General features: G+C 32.8%; 1 protein-coding gene across 1 annotated transcript in view; it reads left to right on the top strand.

The window, feature by feature from the left end:
- The first annotated feature begins 15489 nt into the window (after positions 1-15489).
- The window catches only part of LOC143639968 (roundabout homolog 2-like), an 87245-nt gene continuing 77165 nt past the window's right edge, over positions 15490-25569 (top strand). The window contains 1 exon segment of the mRNA XM_077107975.1: positions 15490-15538. Coding sequence (XP_076964090.1) covers positions 15490-15538 — 49 coding nt within the window.

The raw sequence follows: 25569 nt of genomic DNA, 5'->3' as shown, positions 1-25569 counted from the left end.
TCCTCCTCAGAACATTTTTTAGATAGAGTTGCAACTTTGTTTTATCTTCTTTTTTCTTTCTTTCTTTTTTAATGTTGCCTATTTTATCAGAGTTCTTTGTCTCTCTTTGTTTTGTTCACTGGCTGTTATGTCAATAGTGTCCTCTGAGGTCTAACAATCCTGGGACCTATACACAACCAGTAGTGAAACAAGAAAAGCTGATAGGAATGTCTACTAAGCTGGGGAAAAAATCATGCTTAAGAGAATTTATTTTTTCAAATATATCCCAAATCTGGTAGCGCTTAAATGCTAAAACATGGATGGAATGAGCTCATTTATTTATACATGAAAACTTTGAGCCTGACTTATATCACATCTGCTTGATTATATCCATCTATAACCCAGAATTGTAGTTTGAAATTTAGTAGCTGGGCATGTGATACATATCCCACTTCCCTTGTAGTTATGGGTGATCATGTGATTAAATCTTCTCAAGGAAAGGGAAATGAAAATAGTATCGTATATATTTGCTTGTATCTGTACAGACAGATAAGGAGGGCAGAGGGAGATAAAGAGGGGAGAGAGAAAACAGAATTTTAAAAAAAGAGCTTTAATTTTTTTTAAAAAATGAAAGAATGCAGAGAGTTGATAACATTAGAATTTTTACACATACAAATTCAAGCAAGTATATTGGTAAGTAGAAAGAAACTCTTACATAACTCAAAAATTTTAAGGAACAATTAATTTTAGTCTAAAGCTATATACCCAGATTAAATTTTAAGAATATAATAAAGAATTTTTAAAATAAGCCACGCTTCTAAAATGTCACCCCTTTGATATCTTTCTTAGGCTGGAGAGATCCACAAAACTAGTGCTTAATCCTAAAAAAGAAAAATGTGGGTTTCTGAATAGAGAACATTTGATAAAGACAAATGATATAAAGTATCTTCAGAATAAAATTAAAGAAAATAGCAAGAGAATTGGAGCATTCTGGATGAATAACTAGCCTGGATTTGAACAGAGAAAGGAAAGGCTTACTAAGAGGAAAACAAGTACAGGTAGCAGTGAAATTATATGATGATCTTTAATGTGGTTTTGAATATTGAATACAATCTGTCCATTGTTTTGAACAGTTATCTGAGACTGTTGTCAGTGTGAACGATTAATAATAGGTATATTAAAAAACAGAAAAAGGCAATTTATTCTAGAAAAAAGGAATAGGTTGAAGGACTAAGTAAAATTAAATGTGAACATAGTGTATTTCTTAATTCAAAGAAAGTGATATTTATGAGATTATAAATGCTTAAAGTTGGCTTATCAAAAAATATAACTATTATTGGACTGAAACAGAGAAAGAGAAATAGAGAACTCCAGTAGTATAAGTGATGTAATTAAAACATAATGGCAGGTCAAGGGATTATGCTGTATGATGTTAAATAGACAAGATAAGCATTGTTGCCAAATAGTAAATATATATATATATATATATATATATATATATATATATATGAATAATAATAAAATAAAATGTAAATAAATATAGAAATCAGTGTTTTAGCATAAAAGGGAATTTTACTAATATCTTATTAGGAGGGTTTTTTCCTTTACTTTTTAAATGTTGTCATATCTTAATTTAAAACATATTTAGCTTGGGGTAGTGGTGCACACCTGTAATCCGAAATGACTCAAAGGCTGGGTGTAGGAGGATCAAAAGTTTGGGGCCAGCTTCATCAAGTTAGCTCTCCTCAGTTTAGCAAGACGATGTGTCAAAATACAAAAATAAAGAGGCTGGGGATATAGCTTATTGGTTAAGTGCCTCTGGGTTCAATCCCCAGAACAGAAAAAAAATATATATATTTATGTCACTCTAAATAATGTGCTTCATAAAAGGTTTAGAGAAAAGTAGATACCCCATCATCCCCATTATTCAATGGTTGCAAGCAGGACACTGTCAAAGTTGCTTTCTATTCTGGGCCTTAGTTAATTACCCCCTCTATGGGATATGAAATAAGAGAGCACTAACAGATTCTCCAAATATGGCTAAGACACCATGCAGAGAGCCACTGCCTTGACAGGAGGAATAAAGAATGAAGTTAAATTATTTCCAAGTTGTCAGGGACCTGAATTAGAACTGGAACAGATTTTTAAAGTATGAGCCAAGGAGCTTTGTGGGTTTTAGGCTGAAGTTGATAGATCATAGTGGCCAGTTCTTACTTCCATCAGAGTTTTGCTTATGGTCAAAGGCTGATAAAAAGGAATTGAATGCTTGACTATGAATATTTCATTACATATTTCATAAATTATTGCATATTTGAAGGTGTACAACATGATGTACTAATGTACATATGCATAATAAAATGATAACTGTAGTTAAGAAAACTAATATGACCATCATCTTGCCCCATTTGCCCTTATTTATGTATTTGAAGTTAATATACTATAGCAGAATCTATTATAACTTGTTGCTTAAATCTGGCCTACTGTTCCTTTATGGTCATTTATATTTTCAACAGATTAAAAAAACTAAAATAAAATATCTCACATATATGAAAATTATATAAAACTTAAACTTCAACATCCATAAATAAAGTTTATTGGAATACATTCATGTCAATGACCTACTTATTGTCTCTGGCTCTTTTTATACTCCTGAACCACACTAATGCAGTTGCCAAAAAAAACGTGCAGACCACAAAGTCTAAGGATGGCTACAATACCCTTTATAAAAAGTGTTTACCCATACTTGCATTGTAAGAAAATATATGCAACTGAGACATTGAACTTTTTGGTTCTTTCACACACAATTCTAAGACAGGAATCCAGTTATTGTGATAAACACTGAAGTTTCTGAGCAAGGTATGAAAATTAATTGCAACAAGCCTTAAATCTCAGTTTCAGCTATCCCTGTCCTTTGAAAACCTGCTTCATAGGTACAGAGAAAAATCACCCTTTTTTTAAAGAGAGAGTGAGAGAGAGAGAGAGTGAGAGAGAGGGAGAGAGAGAGAGAGAGAGAGAGAGAGAGAGAGAGAGAGAGAGAGAATTTTTAATATTTATTTATTTATTTTAAGTTTTCGGCGGACACACATCTTTGTTTGTACCTGGTGTGAAAGCTCACCCTTAAACAGCTCTAGTTTGTTTAGGACATAATTAAATCTCCAGAATATTTACTGGACCAGCTCAGATTTCCAGAAATGGTTATTTATAACTGCTAGCATCAGAATGCTGTAGTGGACTGCAGAAGGTTCTTCAGGAGAAGAAGAGCAGCTATAGCATATCTATAACCACTAGCACCTTCTTGGTGTGAATATGCTGTACACCTGACTGTTATGCAACTATTTACATTTCTTCTTCCCCAAATGAAGATAGTGAACCTTTAGTCAAGGTTTTAAAACAAGCAACCAAGAATTTAATTGCAGTAGTATCCCTTGAAATTGCGATAAACACTGTATGAGCCTTGGAGACTCTGATTTACTTTTCTACAAATGTACAAAGGGTCAAATTGTCCAGATTATGCTAACATGAGGATCAATATGTTGTTCCTGAGAAGCAAGGTACACAATTAAATGAAAAATGGGTACATTTGGTTTTCTTATATTCAATGATTTCTAATGGACTCTGAAAAGAATCCTTTCGGATTATCATACTCTTTCATATCACATACATTTAAAATTACTTATTTTTCACTCTATCTTGTTTCCCATTCTTCTTTCTTCATGAAAGGAAATCCAGGAGAAAACCCACTAGGAGATCCTCTCAGTTCTGCAGAAAATGTATGTAGAAGAAATTAGAATTGAACATATTAGAGGCTGGCTGATTAAGAATTGTTGCCAGAAGACTGAATAATGAGTTCTAATCTGGCTCCTACTATGAATGGCTGTTGGAAGTTTCAAAACTAACTCATTCCTCAATAAACTGCAGGTAGTGCCTAGTAGATGATGTCTCAAATGAGGACACCACACTAGCTAGTGTTGCTTTCAGCAACATAGCACACAGCTCTCAGCACTCCCGCCAGCACCACAGTCAGGAGTTTTAAAACAGAAGACTATGAAGAAGAAAACACACACACACACACACACACACACACACACACACACACACACACACTGAAAGTTCATTTATTTAGCAAAATTTACTCTATTCAAGGTAACATAATTAAAAAGTGGACCCATTTGTTGAGTGCTATTATAATGAAGATGTATTAATGGATGAGGGAATAAATGTTTTGACATCCAGTATTGTTGGGTTGGCTGCAGAGTTGTCAATTGTTTCCATTTCCTGAAATCAACTATGAGACAAATACTGAAGTAAAAATAAATGAAATTTAGAAAAATAGAGTAAAAGTGAAAGAATTACAATTGAAAATTTCAATTGAAAATGTATTAATAAAAACATTGATAAATTGTGAACAAAAATTTATTAAGGAATAGTCTTTGAAACTATCCCATAGCATACATAAAATAAGATATATCTCTTATGATAATAGAAAAATTGATGTGTCCATAAAATTATAGAGTATATTTTTATAAATTTATTTATGTTCAATCACTTTGATATATAAAGTACTAAATTTATTTGTGGCATTTTAACTTATTATGTTTCTACCAATCATACTATGAAATTCAAAAATTTATATGTATCCATGGATGTTCATAAACTTATATATTATTTACATTATTCCATTAGCATACTTCAACTTCATTATACTTTGTGCCCATAATCATTTTAAAGAGGAATCATGTATATTTTTTCAGTTTTTGAATTCAATTTAAATTTATTTGTCATAATTATTGAGATGTCTGATTATAAAGGTTTGCATTTGTCTCAATGATGTTGTTTTTTTCCTAACTTTAATTTTTAGAATTTCTTGAATTATGCATGAGTTTTGTTATCAAATTTGAGTTGGTTGTCCTCTTAATAAGTAAGGTTATTATATACAATGTAAAAGGTATTTATTATTAAAGGGAAAGTGAGGAACGAGTGATGGGTAAGTGAGAAATGAAAGATGGAGACTAGGTAGAGATACACAGGAGAGTGGATTTGTCAGAACCTACAAATAAAGGTCATCTCTCTATAAGAGAGAGAGGCAAAACTGGTTTGAGTTCTTGGACTTTCACCTGGAAGGCTCAGGAATCAGAGCTGGGCAGGTCCTAATGCAGGCAGTTAAGGATTGGGTTGGTATGATGGAATGGTGAGCCTTTCTCAGACAGGCCTTTGGGCAGGAAAGTGAAATGTTTTCCTTATAATGACCACTGTCATTTAATGCTAATATTCTAAGCAAGGACATTATAATTATCATTTACTTGCTATTTCTAAAAATGTTTCATATTTTCTTGATATTTTCTATTCATTGCTATGTGTTGCCCCAGTTACTAAATTTTACATTTTGCTTTTATACTTTAATAGGTATAAAAAGCTTTGTTTTAATAAATCATAGGGCATAGATAAATAACAATTTTATTTTTTTTAACTTTCTATGCCCAGAAAGAAATATTGTCAATGGACATTTATTTTTTTGTTTCTTTTGTCCTTGTTTCTTTGTGGTATGGGGGACTGAATCCAGAGTTCCCTGAATGCTGGCCAAATGACTAACCACTGAGCAATCCTCTCTACCCTCAGGGGATATTCCTAAGTTAAAAAAAGAAAACATCATTTATACCCTTCTTCTCCCTCTTTTCTTCTATATTGTCACCCAAAATTAAATCAATGCTTATTATTTTCCTTTTTTTGTCATGAACTTGTGCTTTTCTTTTAGTCCATCAGTGTTTAAAAAATGTTATTTTAAAAAACTATAATACTGTAGATTATTTAAAATTGCTTGCATTTTTAAATTCATTGGCTTTTCTAAATTGCTTCACCACTTATGTTTTCATTTTTGAGATATAACTACTTATTGACATGGTTTAACTATTCTAGTTGAAGTTTTGTAATCAAAGGTATTCCTTAATTCACAAAAAATCAAATATCTTCATTTTCTTCAGTTTTAAGTACTAACTTGCTTTAGTACAGGATGAATTGATCTCAGTCTTTGATTTTCAGAAATCCACACACACTGCATCCTTGGCTTCTGTACTTAAGATTGCTAAGGAGTAGGTTGAGGAAAGAAATGACTCTCCATCTTGTTTTGCCCATCACTAGATTCTTCTCCAAGGAGCTTCTGGGTTTGCAGAAGATTTTTTTAAAAATTGTAAGTTTGATAATTTTACCAAGTTAATTACTCTGCCTATATATTATCTGTGATAAAAAAGACAGAAATGCATGTGTATCTTTCATCTTGTAGTTGTTTTCTATGTATTCTTTATAACAAGTAAATCATCAGTTCATTCTACTAAGGAAAGATTATTTAATTTTGTTTTTGCTACTGATGCTATTTCTTTGGGTAGGGATCACCAACAATCTCTAAACTGGATTTCCATTTTGCATATTTCAATAATAATAAAATTATTATTTCATTTTTTTGTTAAAATTTTATGAGATATTCTTTAAATAAGTTTTAAATGCCCATGATTTACCTTGTGTTATTATTCTGCTTTTTGCTATTCCTGGTTATGTTTGCAAATTATACAATGCCATTCCTGTCTTAATTTCTTTCATAAATTCACTTTTCATCATTTCTCTTCCTTTATCATTCCTCATTTTAGACAGCACAAGTTTTGAGAATTCCTGAGAGAAAAAGTAGTTTTAGCCTGCACTTCTGTTTTATTTCTGTTGCAATACCTCAGCAAATTTTATTCATCTCCATGATGTCTGGCATTTATTTTTTTCTCTTTTGAGCTTGCAAAGGAACTATGCAGGATTCATTTTGTTGCTCTGCTTTTTTTCTAAGTTTATTCCTCTTTGAAGAGATACAGTTCTATTTGCACCTGATATTTTACCCAGAAAATTGTGATTGGAATTGCCTTTAGTTTTCTCCCTGCTTAGTATAAGGGAACAATTTTTGAAACTTCTTTTAAAAAAATTCTAAGTGGGTTGTCTCAGGGTCAATAATTTACATATTGTGTTTAATACTTGGAATGTCTTAAGTTTGAGAAAAGAGAAGAGATAGGGGTGAAAAAATAACAAACATGGTGGGGAAACAGTATTATTTATTTATCTTTTCCTTCAGCTAAACTTCATAAAAATCACTTTAGTTCCAGAGAATTCAAGGCACACAATTATGAGAGGCCTCTGATTATACTTTAACCTTTGTCAGTATGTTTTCATGGATTTGTTTTCACACAAAGCCTATGTATTTGGTCAGAAATTCTTTCTTTCATTCTTTGTTTTTATAGACAGAATTTTGCAGATTATAAAACAATCAACAGAATTCTAAGCCCTTTATTTTTTTAAATTATTTTTTAGTTGTTGAAAGATTTTATTTTATTTATTTATTTATATGCAGTGCTGACAATCTAACTCAGTGCCTCAACATGCTAAGCAAGCACTTTACCACTGAGCCACAATCCCAATTCCCCTTTATTATTTTCTTAAAAATGCAAAAAAAAAAATCTAGTTAACATAACTACTACCTCAAATACCTGTCACTTATCCCTCTGGTTTAGCTGAAACTTGGACACTTGGACTAACATCTCTCCATTCTTCCTACCCTAGCCTGTTGAATCAGTCATTCCACAGTGTGTACATATAACATAGTATCCACTTTGTAACACAAAAAATTATACAATCATAATTGTCAATATTTAATAAAATAAAAATTAACATGCCAGTAAAGCAAGCAAACAAAAAACAATATGGAATAAATTTCAAGACACTGAGTCAATTATGTAACAATCATGGCTTACTGATTCATCAATATATTTTATTTTTTAAGAAAATATCACACAATATTCAGAAACTGTGAAAACCTTTTCATCTTTCTGTTTCAGAGATATATTTTCTCCCTGAGTAGGTACATTATAATGTAAGCCAACATTACATTATAATGTAATGGAGGCAGAATAGAAATTTATTTTCCCTTATTATAAGTATGATTCAAGTGAAACACAACACTCCTACCTTTTGTAATATCTGTTTTAAAAAGGATCCGGCATGGAGATTCACTCATACATAGATCTTTTCTTTTATCTGAAGTAATTCCAGTATCCACCACTTCTATTTTATTGTACTAACATAAAAAAGTTCAACAATTATTTTTAAGGAGATTATTACACAAAAATTTATAAATCATATAACCATGCTGCATTTAAAAATTTTGGAATGAGATTTATATTTCTTGAAATGTTAAGATATTTAAAAGTCACTTTTATTTTTATCTTTTGAGAAATGAAAGAAAGGACCATTGTAAGTGTGGAGAATATGTTATTCAGCATTCTGCCACTGTGACAAAATACCTGAGATAAATAAATTATAAGGAGAAAAGATTTATTTTGATTCAGTTTCATAAATTTCATTACATGGATACTTGGCCCTATCTCTTTGGGCCTGTGTAAGGCAGAACTATATGCCAGGGACTATGTGTTGGAGAAAAGTTGTTCATCTCATTTCAACTGGAAAGCAAAGAAAGGGAGGATGGCCTAGGTCCCAATATCCCCTCTAAGACATGCCTCCAAATACCTAACTTCCTTCCTCTGTGTCCCATTTCCTAAAGGTTTGCCACCTCCTAGTATCACCACCATCTGGAGAAAAAGCCTTCAATACAGGGCCTTTGGAGACTTTTAAGATTCAAAGCATAACAGGGTAGAAAAAGTTTGATTTTATGTGTGACAGGACTGAATATATTTTGGAACAAGGATTGGAAATAAAATTCTCAAATAAGCAAGCTGTAATTTTTCATAGGAAAACTTGCTCTGAAGAGTAATAAAATGGAGACTGAGAGGTTGGTGGAGTTTTACAAAAGAAACCTCTGAGGGGGTCACATTTTATCTGAGTTTTAGTTAGTAAGTGTTTGGGTTTGCATCTTTGATACACAAGCATCTGTGTAATGTAGTTTTTAATATGCAGACTGCACAGCCCTGAATTATCACATTTGAGAGAGTTAAAAATGTGCATATCAAACTTAATTGTCTTAAGTCTCATAGCTATTTTCCTTACCCCTTACAAAGGAAAATAAAACTTGAGTGCTAAACTAAACTGTAAAAGGAGATATTTAAAATGAACCAATCACAGTTTAATTGTTTACTTTTGCTAATGACCATTACAAGAAAATCTGAAAACAGAGATACTTTGCAGAAATAAAGACAAAATTTGTTTTCAGGAACAAAACAAGAAGACTTTCCTCTGATGTGGAGAACAGAATAATGTTTCCCTAAAGAAGTTAAACTCCTGATTCCCACAACATGTGTTTACATTACCCAACAGACAAGAGGCTGGTAGACTGGATTAACTTATGGTATTTGAGATGAGAAAATCCAAGGCAAACTACTGTAGGTCCTTTACATTTTATTTATTTCTAATTTTGTTATTAGTAGATAATAATTACAAATAATCATGTGATGCATTGCAACATATTCATCCATGCATAATTTTTTGCAGCAGCATTAGAAAACAAATACATGTGCCGAAGAAGCAGATGAAATAATTCTGCTCAAACATTAACAGAGCTTAAAAAGAAAAGAAAGTAAAACACTATTCTACCTCTGCTCATTCCTAGTTCCTGCTCTGTTCTCAGCCAGTTTCTTTCAGAGGCTTCACTTGTTGAAAAGAGGAAATGAGAAGGCAAGACTTCACACAGGTGCCTCTAGGGGAAAGGGGCACGTAACAAGCATCAGATGACTGAGCTCTTTCATTCAGAGGTTTATTCCTGGGATGACTTTAGTAAAAGGGCTTATTTTAGCTGAAGGCAGTCAGTGGTCATGTCTGTAATCCCTGAGACTTGGGAAGCTGAGGCAGGAGGATCAGAAGTTTGAGGCCAGCCTCAGCAATTTAAAAAACAATAAAACAAAAAAGACCAGTGATAGAACTCAGTGTTAAAGCATACCTGGGTTCAATTCTCAGCATCAAAAGAAAAGAGTTGGAGTACTCTTTTAGAATGGACACATCCATGTGTGAAGTTTTAAACATTTGGCAAAAATATATCAGATCCTGCCCATTCCTTCATTAAGAACAGTTATGCAGAGGCAAAATGCCTCCATTCCAGGCCTCATTTCTTCAAAGTAGAATTAGAAGATAGAAATTATGTTTTTAATGTGTATTTTGCAAAGTTTTTGTTTTTCAATTCTATTTTCTTCATTGATTTTGATAACAGGAGGAAACCTATCTTCCCCACAGTTTAGATCTGATTCTAGCCTTTACACCACCAAAACACAAGATAAATGTTGCTACTTCAAATTCTGGGCCATCCTCTACAATACTTTCTTTTGATTTGTAATAGGAAAAAAATGTATTTGATCTGAGGAGTTACTTTATTTCATTTTTTTAAAAATAATGTACTACAAGTTGCAAGTGTCCTTTGATATCTATAATATATTTCTAGAATCCTTCTTATATAACATTTCCTTATTTTTGTTCTTGTTTGTAAGTGTGCTGAAGACAGTTTTTTGAAAGAGAATTTTAAAGCTATCATCGTTTCTAGAAATTTAAGCAAGCTTGTCAATTTGACTTTTCTTGTAACAACAGTGATAAAAAAAAAAAAAAAAGCGTCTCCTTCTGTACTGACAGTCATGATTTCCCAAAGTATTTAAACCTCTCACCATTTCCATGGGGAAAGGTCAAAATACTGGACTAATGGAGATGGAGAATCCTCCAAGAAATGTGAAACTAGGTCAACATGATAACTTGAGTGCACAGAAATGTGGGAGGAGAATAAAGAGGAGTGGAAGATCCTAATGTCACTGTCTTCTTTGGGATGTATCTAGAGGTTGACCAAGATTCTGAAATCTCTCAAATACATTTAATCACATAATGAATAAATAAATTTGAGTATTTTCAAACTGCCATTGTATTTTTAGTTACTCTGAGCACATATATTAATATAGTTTAGAAAATAACCTCTAGATTATTAGAAAGAAAAGTTCTAAAATATTATAAAATGATGCTGCTTCTACAGATCAGGTATGTTACTAGTGATTATAAATAAGTAGGCAGCATTTTGTGTACTATGCCTTGTAAAGTTTCTGGGAAACATATTATTTTAACAGTTTAAGAAAATGCAAATATAGCTTCAAGAATAATACATATTGTACCAAACCAAAAAGCAATGTTGTATAAAAAAATAGCTGCATGTGTAAAAGCAGGAATAAAAATTCATCACATTAATTACCATTGAGCAAGTTGTGAGGATCATATTTATTTCAAATCTCACCCTGGTGTACAGAATTTGACACCAGATAGTTTCATACTAACAAGGAATTAACAATTTGTGGCTTGTTAATTGTTCCAGTATAAAGACTTAGGTGAAATAAATAGGAACCCATTTCTGTAAAATACAGCTGAAATATAGTTGTAAAATCAAACAAAATGGGAACAATAATTTCAGTAACTTTTAAAATGTGAGGGAAAAGGTGAGGCATTGTTACAATTTTTTCCTTAATCACTGTTTCTTTTCCCTGACTCTTTTCCTGTTTGGATTATTTGAAATCAAAATTATTACCACCATAATTTAAATACATACAAAGTAATTCATTAATAGTCTATATAATGATTAATTTTACATGTCAACATAACTGGGTTAAAGTATACCCAGATAGCTTATAAAACATTATTTTTGGTTTGTCCTTGAATGTATTTCCAGAAGATTGGCATTTGAATCAGTACACTTTGTAAGGAATAGCTCATCCATCAGTGTGGTCAGGCATCGCCCAATCTGTTCAGGGACTGAGTAGATCTGTAGGGAGACTTTTTTGTTTGAGGAAGGGAAATTCTACCCTCGTTTCTTGAGTAGCAACATCCATCTTCTCCTGTTCTCAGACACTTGTGTTCCTGGGTCTTGGGCCTTGGAATTCATGCTGAGTCATCCCACTGCCAACACTGGTCCTTGAGCTTCGGAATGCAGATTTTGGAATGCAGCCTTCATAATCAGTTGAAAAATAAAACAAAATGGGAATAATAATTTCAGTAACTTATAAAATCATATGATTAACTCCATAATCATATGAGCCACTTCCCATTATAAATTTCCTCTTTATCTCTATCTATCTAGCTATCCATCCACCCATCCATCAATCCATCCATTTAATTTCATATTGGTTTTTTTACTCTGAAGAATCCTCATCCACACCATTTTACTGGAGTTACACAGTTGCATATTTTGGATATCATCAATTTTACTTTTTGACATGTAGATATTCTGTACTGTTTCTATTTTTTCACCACACTGAACATTAAACATTGTATTTGATAATCACATGACAGAAACTAGAGTCTATCTTTAAAAGTTTAAATTTTTTTAGTTGTAGGACACAATACCATTATTTTATTTACTTATGTGGTGCTGAGGATCAAACCGAGAGCCCCACACATGCAAGGCAAGCACTCTACCACTGAGCCACAATCCCAGCCCAACCTTCAAAAGTTTTTAAAACTTTATAAAAATTTTATTGTAATTACTTTTTAAAAGAAATTTTACATACATACAGGAAGCAGAATATTTTTTTAAAATATCCTTTAGGTGTAGAGTGACACAATACCTTTATTTTATTTTTATTTATTTTTATGTGGTGCTGTGGATTGAACCCAGAGCCTCAGACATACTAGGCAAGCACTTGACCACTGAACCACAACCCCAGCCCCAAGGAACAAAATTTTTAATGAAAAGCTAGAACAGATTCTAAACCTTTTTGTTTCAGGACATTTTTATCCCCTTAAAATTTATGGAGTACTCTGAAAAATTTTGATTTACACCCTACTCCTTCTAATATTTACCATGTTAGAAATCAAAGTTGTGTTTTAAAAATTTATTGATTAATTAAAAAACAGCAAAATGCATTCAAACCTAAAGAAAATCCTATTCAAAATGGTTTCCAAACCCAAAATAGAAGAGACTAGTATTTTTTCTGCATTGTTTTCTTAAAAAAATACTTAATATATCTGGCTTATTAGAGGGTAAATTGATTTTTGTATAATTTTCTCTTTTGGGGGCTCAAGTATTGAGTTGGCAGCCTTCCCTTCACCCTTCCCCTTCCATGGTGGCTGTGATGGGGGACTTTCCATCTGGTGAGGAGACATGAAATGGCCAATCAGAAACTGACATGGCAACAGACCCCAATACCATGGGGTTCCTGACTGCTGAAGCAATCGCCCTGTCAACTCCTCTCAGCCTGGACCAACCAGCGACAGATGCCCCTAAACTTGGCTTAGCTAACCTGTTGTCCACAACAATTTAGATGGCCTAGGCTCTCCTACCTCCAGCTTCCCTTATAAGCATGGTTCTTGCCTTTCTTACCAGCGACTTCCCTGGCCCTCACCCTTTCCAGGACTGGTGATCCTCAGCCAGGAGTGCCCCCGCAATAAACCTTCTTTTGGTACCTTATTCTTGTTCTGTGGTTCCTGATCTCACATGCCTTTTCTGATTTACATAAGATATATAGGGAAAAAATAGCTTAAAACAAAAACATAGTATTTGGAAAAGGAAGGCACATTTTAATAATGTCAAAGATAGAGCCAAATTTGAGGCAAAGTTAGTAAAGGCTATTTATTTCAGAGCTGGTAGCCCTAATGAAATCCATTCATGGCCATGTTAATATCAGTAAGATTCAAAGGTGTTTGAAGGAAGAGGTAGTTTTAGAGGAAAAGGATAACATCCTACAATATTCCCTGATTGGCAAGTGTGTTTATTATTAGTATCAGATTTTCAGAAATGGTGAAGAATTTGTTTGATTTGGGAGAACATTTTTATGTCCTTGTTTGGCTACAAGTGAACAAGTGAAATTTGAAGAGATTTTTAATAAAGAAAATCTTTTGCATTCTTCAGTGTGAACAGTCCTCTGTTGGCCAGTCCCTGTCTAAAACAATTGTGGGTTTATGGAATAGTGTGTCCATTAAACTCATGATATCCCTTGTTTTAGAAAATTTCCCAATATTATCCCTATGTGGAAGTGAATATCATTCTTTGATAATATACCTAAACTTCACAAGTTATAGTTTATTAAACATTAGTGGCAATGTGTTAATGGAAACAATTTCAGTGAACTTTTCATCTTCTGGGACATTAAAATCCTTTAGTCCACCTTGCATTTAAATGCATCTTGTACCAGCACATAATTTTATAACACTTTGTCAGTAGGAAAATATTGATTTACTGATTTATGCAAATCTTGAAAATGTTGGCACATTTAATTGTAAAATATGTTTAAATTTCATCCAATTATATAATCATTGACCTTAGCAGGAAAAAAAAAAACATGTTTAGAAAGGCTCTATAGCTCATAGTCAAAGATACATGTTGTCTAAAGCTTAAATTTTTCAGAAAAAAGCTCCAATTTTATCAACATCAGAAAATACTTTCAATTATGTCCCTTAGATTGACATGCAAAAGAGAGATTTTAAGTTACTTTTTTTGAAATTAAATGCAGTGCAATGGGGGAAAATTGGCTGGTGCAGCTTGCAAGTAAAACAATTCTACAAGTGTTTTTGTTTAAAACAAAAACCTTCAGTAACAGAAGTGTTTCATGAGAACATTCCATTTGTCACACAAAATATCAAAAAAGTATAAGCTGAAATGTCACTGTTTAATAAAATTAATTATTTTTGCTACTTCAACACTAACAAGTTGTAGTTGCTGTTTTCTTCTTCTGAATATATGGAGGTGAACAACACAAAGTTTGACATTACAATTGGGTTCCCATCCCTGATTACTGTGGTATTGTCAACAGTTTTAGTCACCATTGGTCTTGTGTTGTAAGTTCAAATATTAACACAGGGAAAAGAACAATGACAATTTTACAGTGAGGAAAACGTTTTTACTTCAGGTGCTCCCCAAATCCCTGTACATAACAGTATATATGTGTCAATATCCAAAGGTCAGATGGCCCAACTCTTGAGATTCCATGTACTATCCTCAGTGATTTTGTGAAAAACAAAGTTAATTAATATAAATCATATTAATATCAAAGGTTTAAAAAAGTGCAAATTATTATTAGCAGCAGCAGTAGTACTAATAGTCTTATTGATCAAGTTATTATGGATGATTAGATTGTCCTGGTATGTGAAACTATGTATTAAATCTAATTGTTCAGCACAAATGTTGTGAACATCCATACTTTCTGTTTTTCCAGTAATTTTGGAACTCCCTTAATGTGTTTGGGAATAATTTAGCCACAAAAGTATTTTATCCTTAATGTAGACCTCCCCCAAATATTCTTCATCTTCCTCCTTTGCATCCTGGTCTCAGTAAAGTATATAGGTTTCACCAATTAGAATCATCTCAGTTAAGATTCAGCTCATACTTAAGCACCTGAAGGAAGGTGCCTCCACCTAAATCAAATTGGTCAACAAAGGTCAATTCACAAGCTTATGGATTATTAAGAAAGCTGTATCATGTGGTCTCTGACAAAACAGTAGTATGGATGTTGTTAATGTCACAGATTGTTAGACAATCAAAATCCCTTTAGCAATGAACTTGGAGAATTTGTGGTGACCATGGCGGAGGTGGGAGTTTCTCCTTTAAGCAGATCCACCTGTGGTTCTGGTAACTGTTGCTAAATGTTTATACTGGGATCACATATGATCATTTCTCAAAGTTATTTTGAACTGCTTAACATTCTTTTAAACTTACTGCCATGTTTATTTGTCTAAAATAAAATTCTCCTTACAATAAAGTAGTTTAAAGCAGATAATGCTTTAAGTTGGTCCATTCTTTTAAATTAGGTGTGGGGAGAAACATTTCACATACAATGTCTAAGTGATAAAAATATCTTATTATATTAGGGTTCTCCAGAGAAACACTAGTATTAGGGTTCTCCAGATCAAACACTGGGATGTATTCTGGTTATTGTTGTTTTTGTTTGTGTTTTGTTTTATTTGTGTGTGTGTGCATGAATATGTGTGTGCACTTGTGCATGTATAAAAAGGAAATTTATTATGAGGAATAGGTTTGTCCAATTTTGGAGACTGAGAAGTACCACAATCTGTCACTTGCAGACTGAAGAACCAGGAGTGAATGGTATCATTCAGTCCAATTCTGATGGCCTGAGAACAGGAGGAGATGGTTTAAATACCAATATGTTGGCTACAGAAGATGACTTGTTTCATCTCAAACAGGCAGGTAGAAAATCAAAAAGGGTGATTTTTTTCCCCTGTTTTTGTTTTATTTAGGCCTTTCAATTGAGTGGATGAGGCTCATTCACACTGAGAGGATGAAAAAATAATTTACCAACTCTAGTAATTCAAATGCTAATCTCCTGGTGGAACACCCCCATAAATGTACCCAAAAATAATGTTTAGCCAGATATTTAGGCATCACCTGATCCAATCAGTTTGACAAGACGAAATCAACTAACACATTTACATTTGACATAAAAAGTGTGTAGATCTTTCTAATATCTATGGACAAATGTTAGAGCAAATATAAAATTAATTTCAAATTGTATATACACACACGCACACATATATACATATATATGGAGAGAGAGGGATAAATACATATAAATACATCTATATATATACATATCTGTATCTCTCTATATATGTGTATATTGAATCCAACACATTGTTTTAATTTGATACTTGGTTCTTTTCTGTCATGAGACTTATCTAAGTCCCAATATTTGTTTATTTTTTTAAATACTTATTTTTTAGTTTTAGTTGGACACACACAATACCTTTCCTTTTATTTATATGTGGTGCTGAGGATTGAATCCAGATCCTTTCACGTGCTAGGCAAGCACTACCGCTGAGCCACAACCCCAGTCCCCCAATGTAATATTTAAATATAGATTTATTAAATGCACTTAACTGTTTAAGCATGGATTACCTCATAAAAGGAACTCTGATTAAAGATAAAAGGCTGATAGGAAATCTACAAATTCTATAAGAACACTTGTGGTTATTTGATCTTTTAGGAGTTTTCAACACATGATTATGTATCTGTGTCTGTGTGTGTGTGTGTGTGTGTGTGCGTGCACGCAAATAATTAGTAAATAATGGTATTGTAGGCAAGAGATTGGTTTTTTGTGCATACAAGTCTTTTATTGGGGAGACACTTATAACTGTTTAACTGAAGTAATACTGGCCTCCATAACCAAAGTTAATTTCTTAAATGTATGAGTCTATAGTTTTGATAAAGTAAAGGTTTATTCTTTGTTAATATTCCTAGGTATAATATATTCATTACATTATATTTTATTGATCTAACATACCATGGTAGAGTACTTTCTATGTGTCTGAAGTCAGAGCTTTGTTATTGTGAAGCTGTTGGAACAGGGGTATGCATTTCACATACTTAATTGCTAAGTTTTCCCTATCTTTCTATTTTCTTTACTTTGGGGGAACTGGAGAATTCTGGGGATCAAACCCAGCATCTAATGCATTTGAAGTATGCAGGAGATCTACCACTAAGGTAGATGTCCGGACTTTGGAGGGTGATGTGAAATATAATTTTGGAATCGTTTTAAGTTTATTTAAGAGTCTTTTCTTTTTTCTTTCTTTTTTTCTTTTTCTATCTTTTTTTTTCTTTTTTTCTGCTATTTTTTTTACAATACCAAGGACTGAATCCAGGGTTCTCTATCACTGAGCTATTCCCCAACCATTTTTATTTATTTTAATTTTGAAACAAGATCTCCCTAAATCACTTCAAACTTGTAATTGTCCTACTTCTGTCTTCTCAGTCTCTGCTTTTAAAGGCATGTAACAACTGTTCCCAATCAAAAGAGTGTTTGTTCTAGTCAGAAATTTTTAATATAATGATAGTTTGACTTTAAATTATGGGTTTCAACTCCACATGTAGTTTGTTGATATTTCTTTCATCCACTAAGTTTTGGTTACTACATCAAACAAAATTATATCCATGAAAGACACTATTAAATAAAAATGCCTAAATATATTTTAGGATCTAAAATTGTATAAGAATATTAATTACTATTATTAGAATATTCTTTTGAGGAACTAATATATTAATAAAATGACAAAACTTTACTGATATATTCCAAATCCATCTATTATGAAATTAATCTGCCAAAGAATGTGCATTACAGAAGCTTTCATAAGGTTTTTTAAAATCTGAATTTACCTTATATAAGAGAAAACGCCACAATTTCTTAAAAGTACATGTAAAAAAAGGGATTTTCTCTACTGTGTGTGTGTGTGTGTGTGTGTGTGTGTGTGTGTGTGTGTGTGATGTGTCTGTCACCTGGGTAGAAGATGACAGAAGCAGATAGAGATAAAGGAATTTTCTAAAAATAAAATGCATTGCAGAAATCTCTGCAATCTTACTGGGAGTGCCAAAGTATCAGTGCATCAGTAGCCAAGGGGATAAAAAGGGTATAAAAATTCCATTTCCATAAACTCCACACTTCCCTGGAACAATGTAGAGAAGAGAGCAGTACTGCCAAATAAGACCTTAACTTGAAATGCCAAAGTCTCTCAAAAGCAGTGTTAACACAGAGGGTATTTTAGGGCAAAAAAATCAGCAAGTCCTTAGTCTCTGGTGTTTCTTTTTCTTATTTATGTGATTGCTAAAGCTGGAAATAATGAATTTGGAAATTGGATTCAAATGTAAGAAAATGGAGTATTTTAAATCACAATATCAGAAGCACATCACCTGTCTGCTTTTCTCTCTAATACTGCTTTTAGGCATCTACCCATTTATGCATTCTAATTCAAACCTGTTTTATAAAGCCTTCCTCAGCTCAGCAGAAAGTGCTTCTTATCACTGGAACTCCTATGGCATTTATTTATTACAATTCTTACACAGCAGCTTGAAAGAATCCTGAATAACTACAGTGATGATGTAATGTCCAAGTCTCTTTCCAAGGATCAGCCACTGGAATGAAGGACAGGACTTTGCAAAATATAATCATATATGTGATATCACATATATGTGTAGTATATAAATTCTTAGTCATATATATATGTCATATCATATATATATATATATATATATATATATATATATATATATATATATATATGACAAAACTTTACTGATATATTCCAACTTTACTGATATGGAGGAGAATTTAAATTCTTCTTAATATTTTTTCATTCACGATATCATTTAACTCGTAGTCATCTTCTGTGGGTTTTCCATCTCTTTATTTGAACCTTATCCAATTGTTACATACTCCATCTTAATGCTTTCTGGTCATCTCCTATGGAATTGAGCAATTATATGCCCATTCACATAGCTTTGTATCAGAGAAATTTCAAAATAAGAATGGTGACTCCCAACAACTTTTGCATAGTTGTCCAGCAACACGATTTTTTTATGTCAATGTATTCTGTCCACCCAAGTTTTGACTAAAGCCTTTAAGCATATGTGAAGTGCTTCTTTTTGGTATAGACTTATATTCCTTTCTAGATAAATTTTGATTTAAGGGGGTCTAGGTACACAATAATCATGTGTATAAAGCTCAATTCACTTCTGAATAATTACAAATGGCCTTCATGTGTGTGATATGAACTATTCACTAACCTTAAATTTCTTGTGCTTGAAAGTTTGATAAGCTTTGACTTTCTCACCATGAAATGTGAGCAGATATTTCCACTGTATTTGAATTGTAGTGCAATATTTGGCTTATTGTCTGCTTTTCCACTTGGCAGAATTTGGGGGGTCAGAAATTGATATCTACAACATCATAACTATAAAAACGCCTTTAATATATGTTAATTGAAGTTTAATTAAAATATTATTTTCTCTAAATTTGTTTAAGTATTTTTTTAGTAACTATGCCATGTATAAAAATTAAGAAAAAGAGAGAGAGTCAGACAGACAGACAGAGAAGTTAGAGAGGAAACAAGACTCGTTTAGAAATTTATTTTGGAATGGAATTTTAACTTATTGTTAAGGTCTTCCCAGTCCTTTATCTACAGAATCATTATATTGTTTTCTTTTTAAGGGAGATAAACTGCGATGTGTGTTTTCCCTGCATATTTAGTAGAGCCATTAGGACTCAGGCATAGGGGACTTCATGCTGAGACTATACCATTTCTTTTTCTCCCCTGGGGGAAGATTAAATATGACATGCTACCTTTGTGGATACTTAATCATCCTTACACGTTCTTTACATTCTCTGAATAAAACTTATTCTCTTATAGAATTTTTAGCCTAATTATAAAGTTCAACTGACACTTCTCAATATAGATTAATAGTATGTTGAAACTGAAAATTTCCCCAAACACATTTGTCATTGTTTTCCCTCTTTACATACAATTTTCTGTTTCCAGTTGCTTGCCTACTATCTCTCTGACTTTACATATTTCAGCAACTAATTATTTGCTTTAAAAAGAAAAGAGTCCATCAATCATCTACATCAGGTATACTTCTTCTCTTTTATATCTATTTACTAGTGTCAGATGTGCTCCCTCCACTCACAACCCCTCTCCCCTTACCCCTATGTATCATTTTTTTTTTCTAGGAAAAAGCCAGTGACTTTTGTATCTTTCTATTCTTGTTCAAACCTGTCCTGTCCAAACACTTCCTTTCTGAATAAAAATCATTACAATTGTTTTTCTCTTCATTACCACCACTATTTTTTTTCTGGTCAAGACCTAATTATTTTCCTAAAATATTGAAACACACACACACACACACACACACACACACACACACACATATATATATATATATATATATATATATATATATATATATATATATATATTCTGAAGAAATTAGGCAATTTCCTTAACAAAAATTAAAGCATATAAAGCTTTGACTTCTCTATTTTATAGATAGTATTGTTTAGCACCTAGGATGTTGCAGTTAAATACCTCTCCATTTTCAAGTTTTCTATTTATAAATTAATAGCAATAATAATATTAACTATTTGAGATCACTAATACACTATTTTTAAATATTTAGATGCTGTATACATTTTGCTAATTCAAAAACTAAGTAATCTTGAACCCAAATGTTTAGTGTAGTATGTCTTTAAGATACAGTCCTATAGGTAGGATCCATAATTATATCAATCAGGTTCTCATCAGTAAAACAAAATCCATGCCAGATGGTTCAAGTAGAGAACATTTAAAATTAGAAAGTAGTTACAAATCTACTTTCAAGAAACTGTTTCAGAGAAAAATGGGTTAGGCAAGACAGAAATTAACAACAGCTTGGAGCTGGTATCCCATTTGGGTTTAAACGACAAAAAGGAGACTGTATTACTGTCATCCAAGAATTGGAACTGGCTGCTGGGTGTGCGATGAAATCAGCCTGGACAAAACAATATGGGTTGAAAGCCACAAAGATTTCCAGAGAAAAGGATAGGGAGACTCCAGCTTCTCTACCTGCCTGCACTCTCTCATCATTGTTTCTTCTTGGTTCAACTTACCCTGAGAGAAGTTGGGAGAGGATGGTTAAATAGATACATGAGAAAACAGGTGAGCGGCCTCATAGACTTTCAAAAGGTTGAAAATCCTGAAGATTTTGATACTATGCATTTAATCTTCTTGTAGATTAACTTGAAAAATGAATAAAACTATAAAATCCCATAAGTAGAATATAAGAGATGTCATTTCCGTCTACACTTATAATATTTATAAATATTATCTCATGTTTTGTTTTTCACATGAACAAGAAGGCAATTTCACTTCTATTTTCATAATTTTTGGTGATTAGTATTTTTTTAATACTCAACTTTTTGCACACTATTATATCTCCCAGTAAAGTCTTTTTTAGCTCTCTTCATATAGGTCTTGAAATTTCTTATTAAATTTGTACTTAGATTGCTTATGTGAGTGGGTAATTGTTTTCCTTTTCTATTTTTTAGTGGGTTATTATTTTTTAATTATACTTTTAATTTTTTATCAAAATAAGACCTTCATAAAATTTTCAAAAATACTTTAAAAAGCTTTCAAAATACCTTTACTTAAGTTTACATATTTTTCCTGCATTTTGCCCACTCGTTTATTTACTAATTTCTGAAAAAAAAATGACAAGTAAGTTGCAGATATTCAGCACTGCCACCTAAAATACCTGTCAGGTTTCTTAACACCAAGTATATTACTTGACAGAACCATAGAGCAGTCATCAAATATAGGAAATTTATCAGTGTTAAAATCATTATCCATATAGAAATTATGCTAATTTTTATAGTAACTTTCTTTAGAGTACCGCCCATGTCCAAACAAATTATGCATTTTTTTAAGTTGTGATGTCCTTTATGATATTGATATTTCTAAAATGGATAGGTATATTATTTTTGAACAAAGTCTCTCAGATTAGATTAATCACTATTTCATAATTAGAATTTTAGTTTATTTTACTTCAATTTTTAAACAGGCTCAGAAATATCTAAATATAGCACAAGGAAATTATTTTTCCTCAAGTGCTAGAGAATTGTCCACAGGTTATCTCACCACCACTGATGTAATTGAGTGTGTAGTTTCTGTAAAAAAAAAAAAAAGACACTCTTATTTAGAACAATAATTCAAAAACCCAAATAAAGCAATGGACATTGATACTCCTCTACCAGTGTAGGAGGAAACTGTGTCCCCCTTAGAATTTACACATTAAATCCTGAACCCCTGATGTATCTGCTTTTGGAGCAAGAGTCTTGTGGGAGGTACTAAAATCACACCAGAGCTATAAGGGTGGAGACTTAATCCAATAGAACTAAGGTTCTGACCAAAGGAGGAAACAGTTGACATACATGCAGTTAATGGAAATACAATGTCAGGTGTGGAGAGAAGGTGGTGGCTGTCCACAAGCCAGAGACAGGGGCCTCCTGAGAAACGTACACTGATGGCAAAATGGATTTTTACAGAACTCTAAGAAAATAGATTTCTGTAGTTTAAAGAGGCTTAAACACTGGTGGATAAGGCCTACCACATTATGGAAGGTTATCACCTTTATTTAAAGTGGACTTATTTTTCAATGTCAATTAATTATAAAAAATTCCTTCACAGCCAAATCCAGATGTATGATTGTCTAGACAACTAAGCACTGTGGCTTAGTTAGTTGAATTAAAAAATATCATGTTTTCTTTTGTAACAGTAAAAAATTTGATTTAATTTTTTTATGTTATTATTTATTTGATCACTTCCTCTGTGTGTTTCTATTCTTCCTTTGCTGAGACTTGCCCTCTACATACAAATGTGCTTCTCATTCCAACTGGGTTCTGACATTCCTATGCAGTGATTTCTTCTTATACATATACACTCCTGATACTCCTCAGGCACTGACATCTTATTTTGGATTTTTCTAGAGTAATAACATCTTCTTAACTCTGCTTAGTGTCCAGTATCCTTCCCAGGAACATCTTTTCAAAAAGATCCACTTCACAATCACTAAGTACCCTCAAAAATCTGAATACATAAACAGACAGTGATGAGACAATATAGAACAAAAACAGAATGTATGATTCTTAATATTTTCAGCAAACAGCCTATCACAAACTCTGTAGCAATGGATCCAAAATTGTTAGAACTCTGCTGATAACTGCCATCTTCCTGTGTTTTATCTTCCCCTGGCTTAAAACTTAGGACCAATTAAGAGAAAGCTAATGTGTTACTCAAAGCAATCATAAAAGATGCCATGTTCTAGTGATTCCACCTCCTAATTTCTATGCAAACAACTTTCAGTATTAGCAAATCTGGAGCTTTTGCCATTTTTTACTGAAAAGCTTTCCCACTCTCCTTGATTTTGAGTTTCTGTCAAATGCATGTGATAGTGACCAAATTCCTTGTATTAACAAGCTCTGAATAAATACCCTTTGTTCTTATTTGAGTGGTCTTTATTTCCACTGCTTTCCTGGAGGTTGCACTGGGACACACTGTGCTCTGCCTATTACTGTGGATTCCATCCTTCAACCAGGCTTAGTAGCCATGGTGACCCATTGTGCCTTGTGATTTGTTGAGTCTGCACTGATGTGAAAGTACAGCACTGACTTTGACCCCCACACCTTTGCATTGTGTGTCTTAGCTCAATTTGGCATTAGAGTTTTGTTGGTGATTCTCTGTTTTTTAATTTAATTTTATTTTTGTTTTTGACATGCTTAGAGGAATCAAACAATTCTTTTTTATTCCTCTTTTTGAGCTTGCTGTCTCTCTCTCTCTCTCCCCCACCCCATGCTTATATTTTGTGTTGAATTGTCTAGATGCAGTGTTTGTCCTAGGAGGAGGATCCTAATTTGGAACACAGGCATCAGCTCTAAAAGCCTTTTGTTAAATCTAGCCTTACAGTACCGAGAATTTTGTTTCTCCATAGACAGATGCCAATTCAACACACCCCACTGTGAGTCACTGTATAAATCCTGCTTGTTGCTGTAACAAATCATCACAAATTTGGATGTTTAGTTTATCTTACACTTCTGGTGGTCAGAAGTCAAAAATGAGCTTCACTGCTAGAGTCAAGTGTCAGCAGGATTGTTTCTTCAGTAGAGCCAATGTCTTTGTCTTTTCCAGCTACTAAAAGACACCTTCCATGGTCTGTTCCACCATATTTAAAGCAATATGGAAATACTCCACCCCTCTCTAACTCTGACACTCTTGGCTCTCTTTCACATTAATGAGAATAATTAATTACATTGAGCCACACTAGGTAATACAAAATAATATCCTCATGACTATATCATTAGCATAATCACATCTTTAAAGTCCTTTTAAACACATAAGTAATATGTTCGCAAGTTTCAGAGATTAAGATGTTGACATCCTTGGGGAGCCAATAGCATACTAACATAGTCATTAATAAGACCAGATGTGCCAAATCTGGTGACACATAACTGTTAGCCCAGCAGATTGAGAGGCTAAGACAGAAAGATCACAGTTCAAAGACAGCTTCACAAACTTAGTGAGACTCTAAACAACTTTAGAGATAGGATCTCAAAATAAAATAAATAAATAAATAAAATGGGCTGGGGATGTGCTCAGTGGTTAGGTGTCTCTGGGTTCAATACCCTATACAAAACAAAACAAAACAAAATAAAAACAGATGCGTTACTTCTTCTCTATTAATTTTTACTGCTGTTTGTCTAAGGTTCTTGCTGCCTAGAGAGTGTTCTTTCTGGTTTTCTTCCTACTGGAAAGTGAGGATTGCAGATGATCAGATTTAAGATGGGTGGAGTCTATCTGGTTGTAGGCCAAATACACAAAGTGCATTAACATCACTTTTGATTGGCTGCAGATAGTTCTCGTGGGATCATATACATCTAAACCTAAATTAAATTCAAAATTACCTCCTTTGGTAAAAAAAGTTATTCTTTTTGTATGCATTTTTGTTGCAATACTAAGGATTTCAGACATGTCTCATAACTGCCTAACTGCCCTAAGAATGATTTAGGCCTCCTATTGCTAGTCCTGGATACATTTGTCTTAAATAGAATTATTCCTATGAAAATTACCTTAGAGAACAGAGGATTTCTAAGGCCAAAGTTCAACATTTATTTGATTATTTATTTATTTATATGTGGTACTAAGGATCAAACTCAGCACATCATATGTATGAGGCAAGTTCTCTACACTGAGCTACAACCCCAGCCCCTCCACATTTATTTTAATGATACCCAATGATCTCCAAACAAAATTCTAATTAAAAAATATTTTATTGAAATATCTTGAATA

This window comes from Callospermophilus lateralis, unplaced genomic scaffold, assembly GCF_048772815.1.
Source record: "Callospermophilus lateralis isolate mCalLat2 unplaced genomic scaffold, mCalLat2.hap1 Scaffold_103, whole genome shotgun sequence".
In the NCBI taxonomy this organism is placed as follows: Eukaryota; Metazoa; Chordata; class Mammalia; order Rodentia; family Sciuridae; genus Callospermophilus; species Callospermophilus lateralis.
The sequence above is the reverse complement of the archived record's forward strand: the minus strand, read 5'-3'. Positions and strand labels throughout refer to the sequence as shown.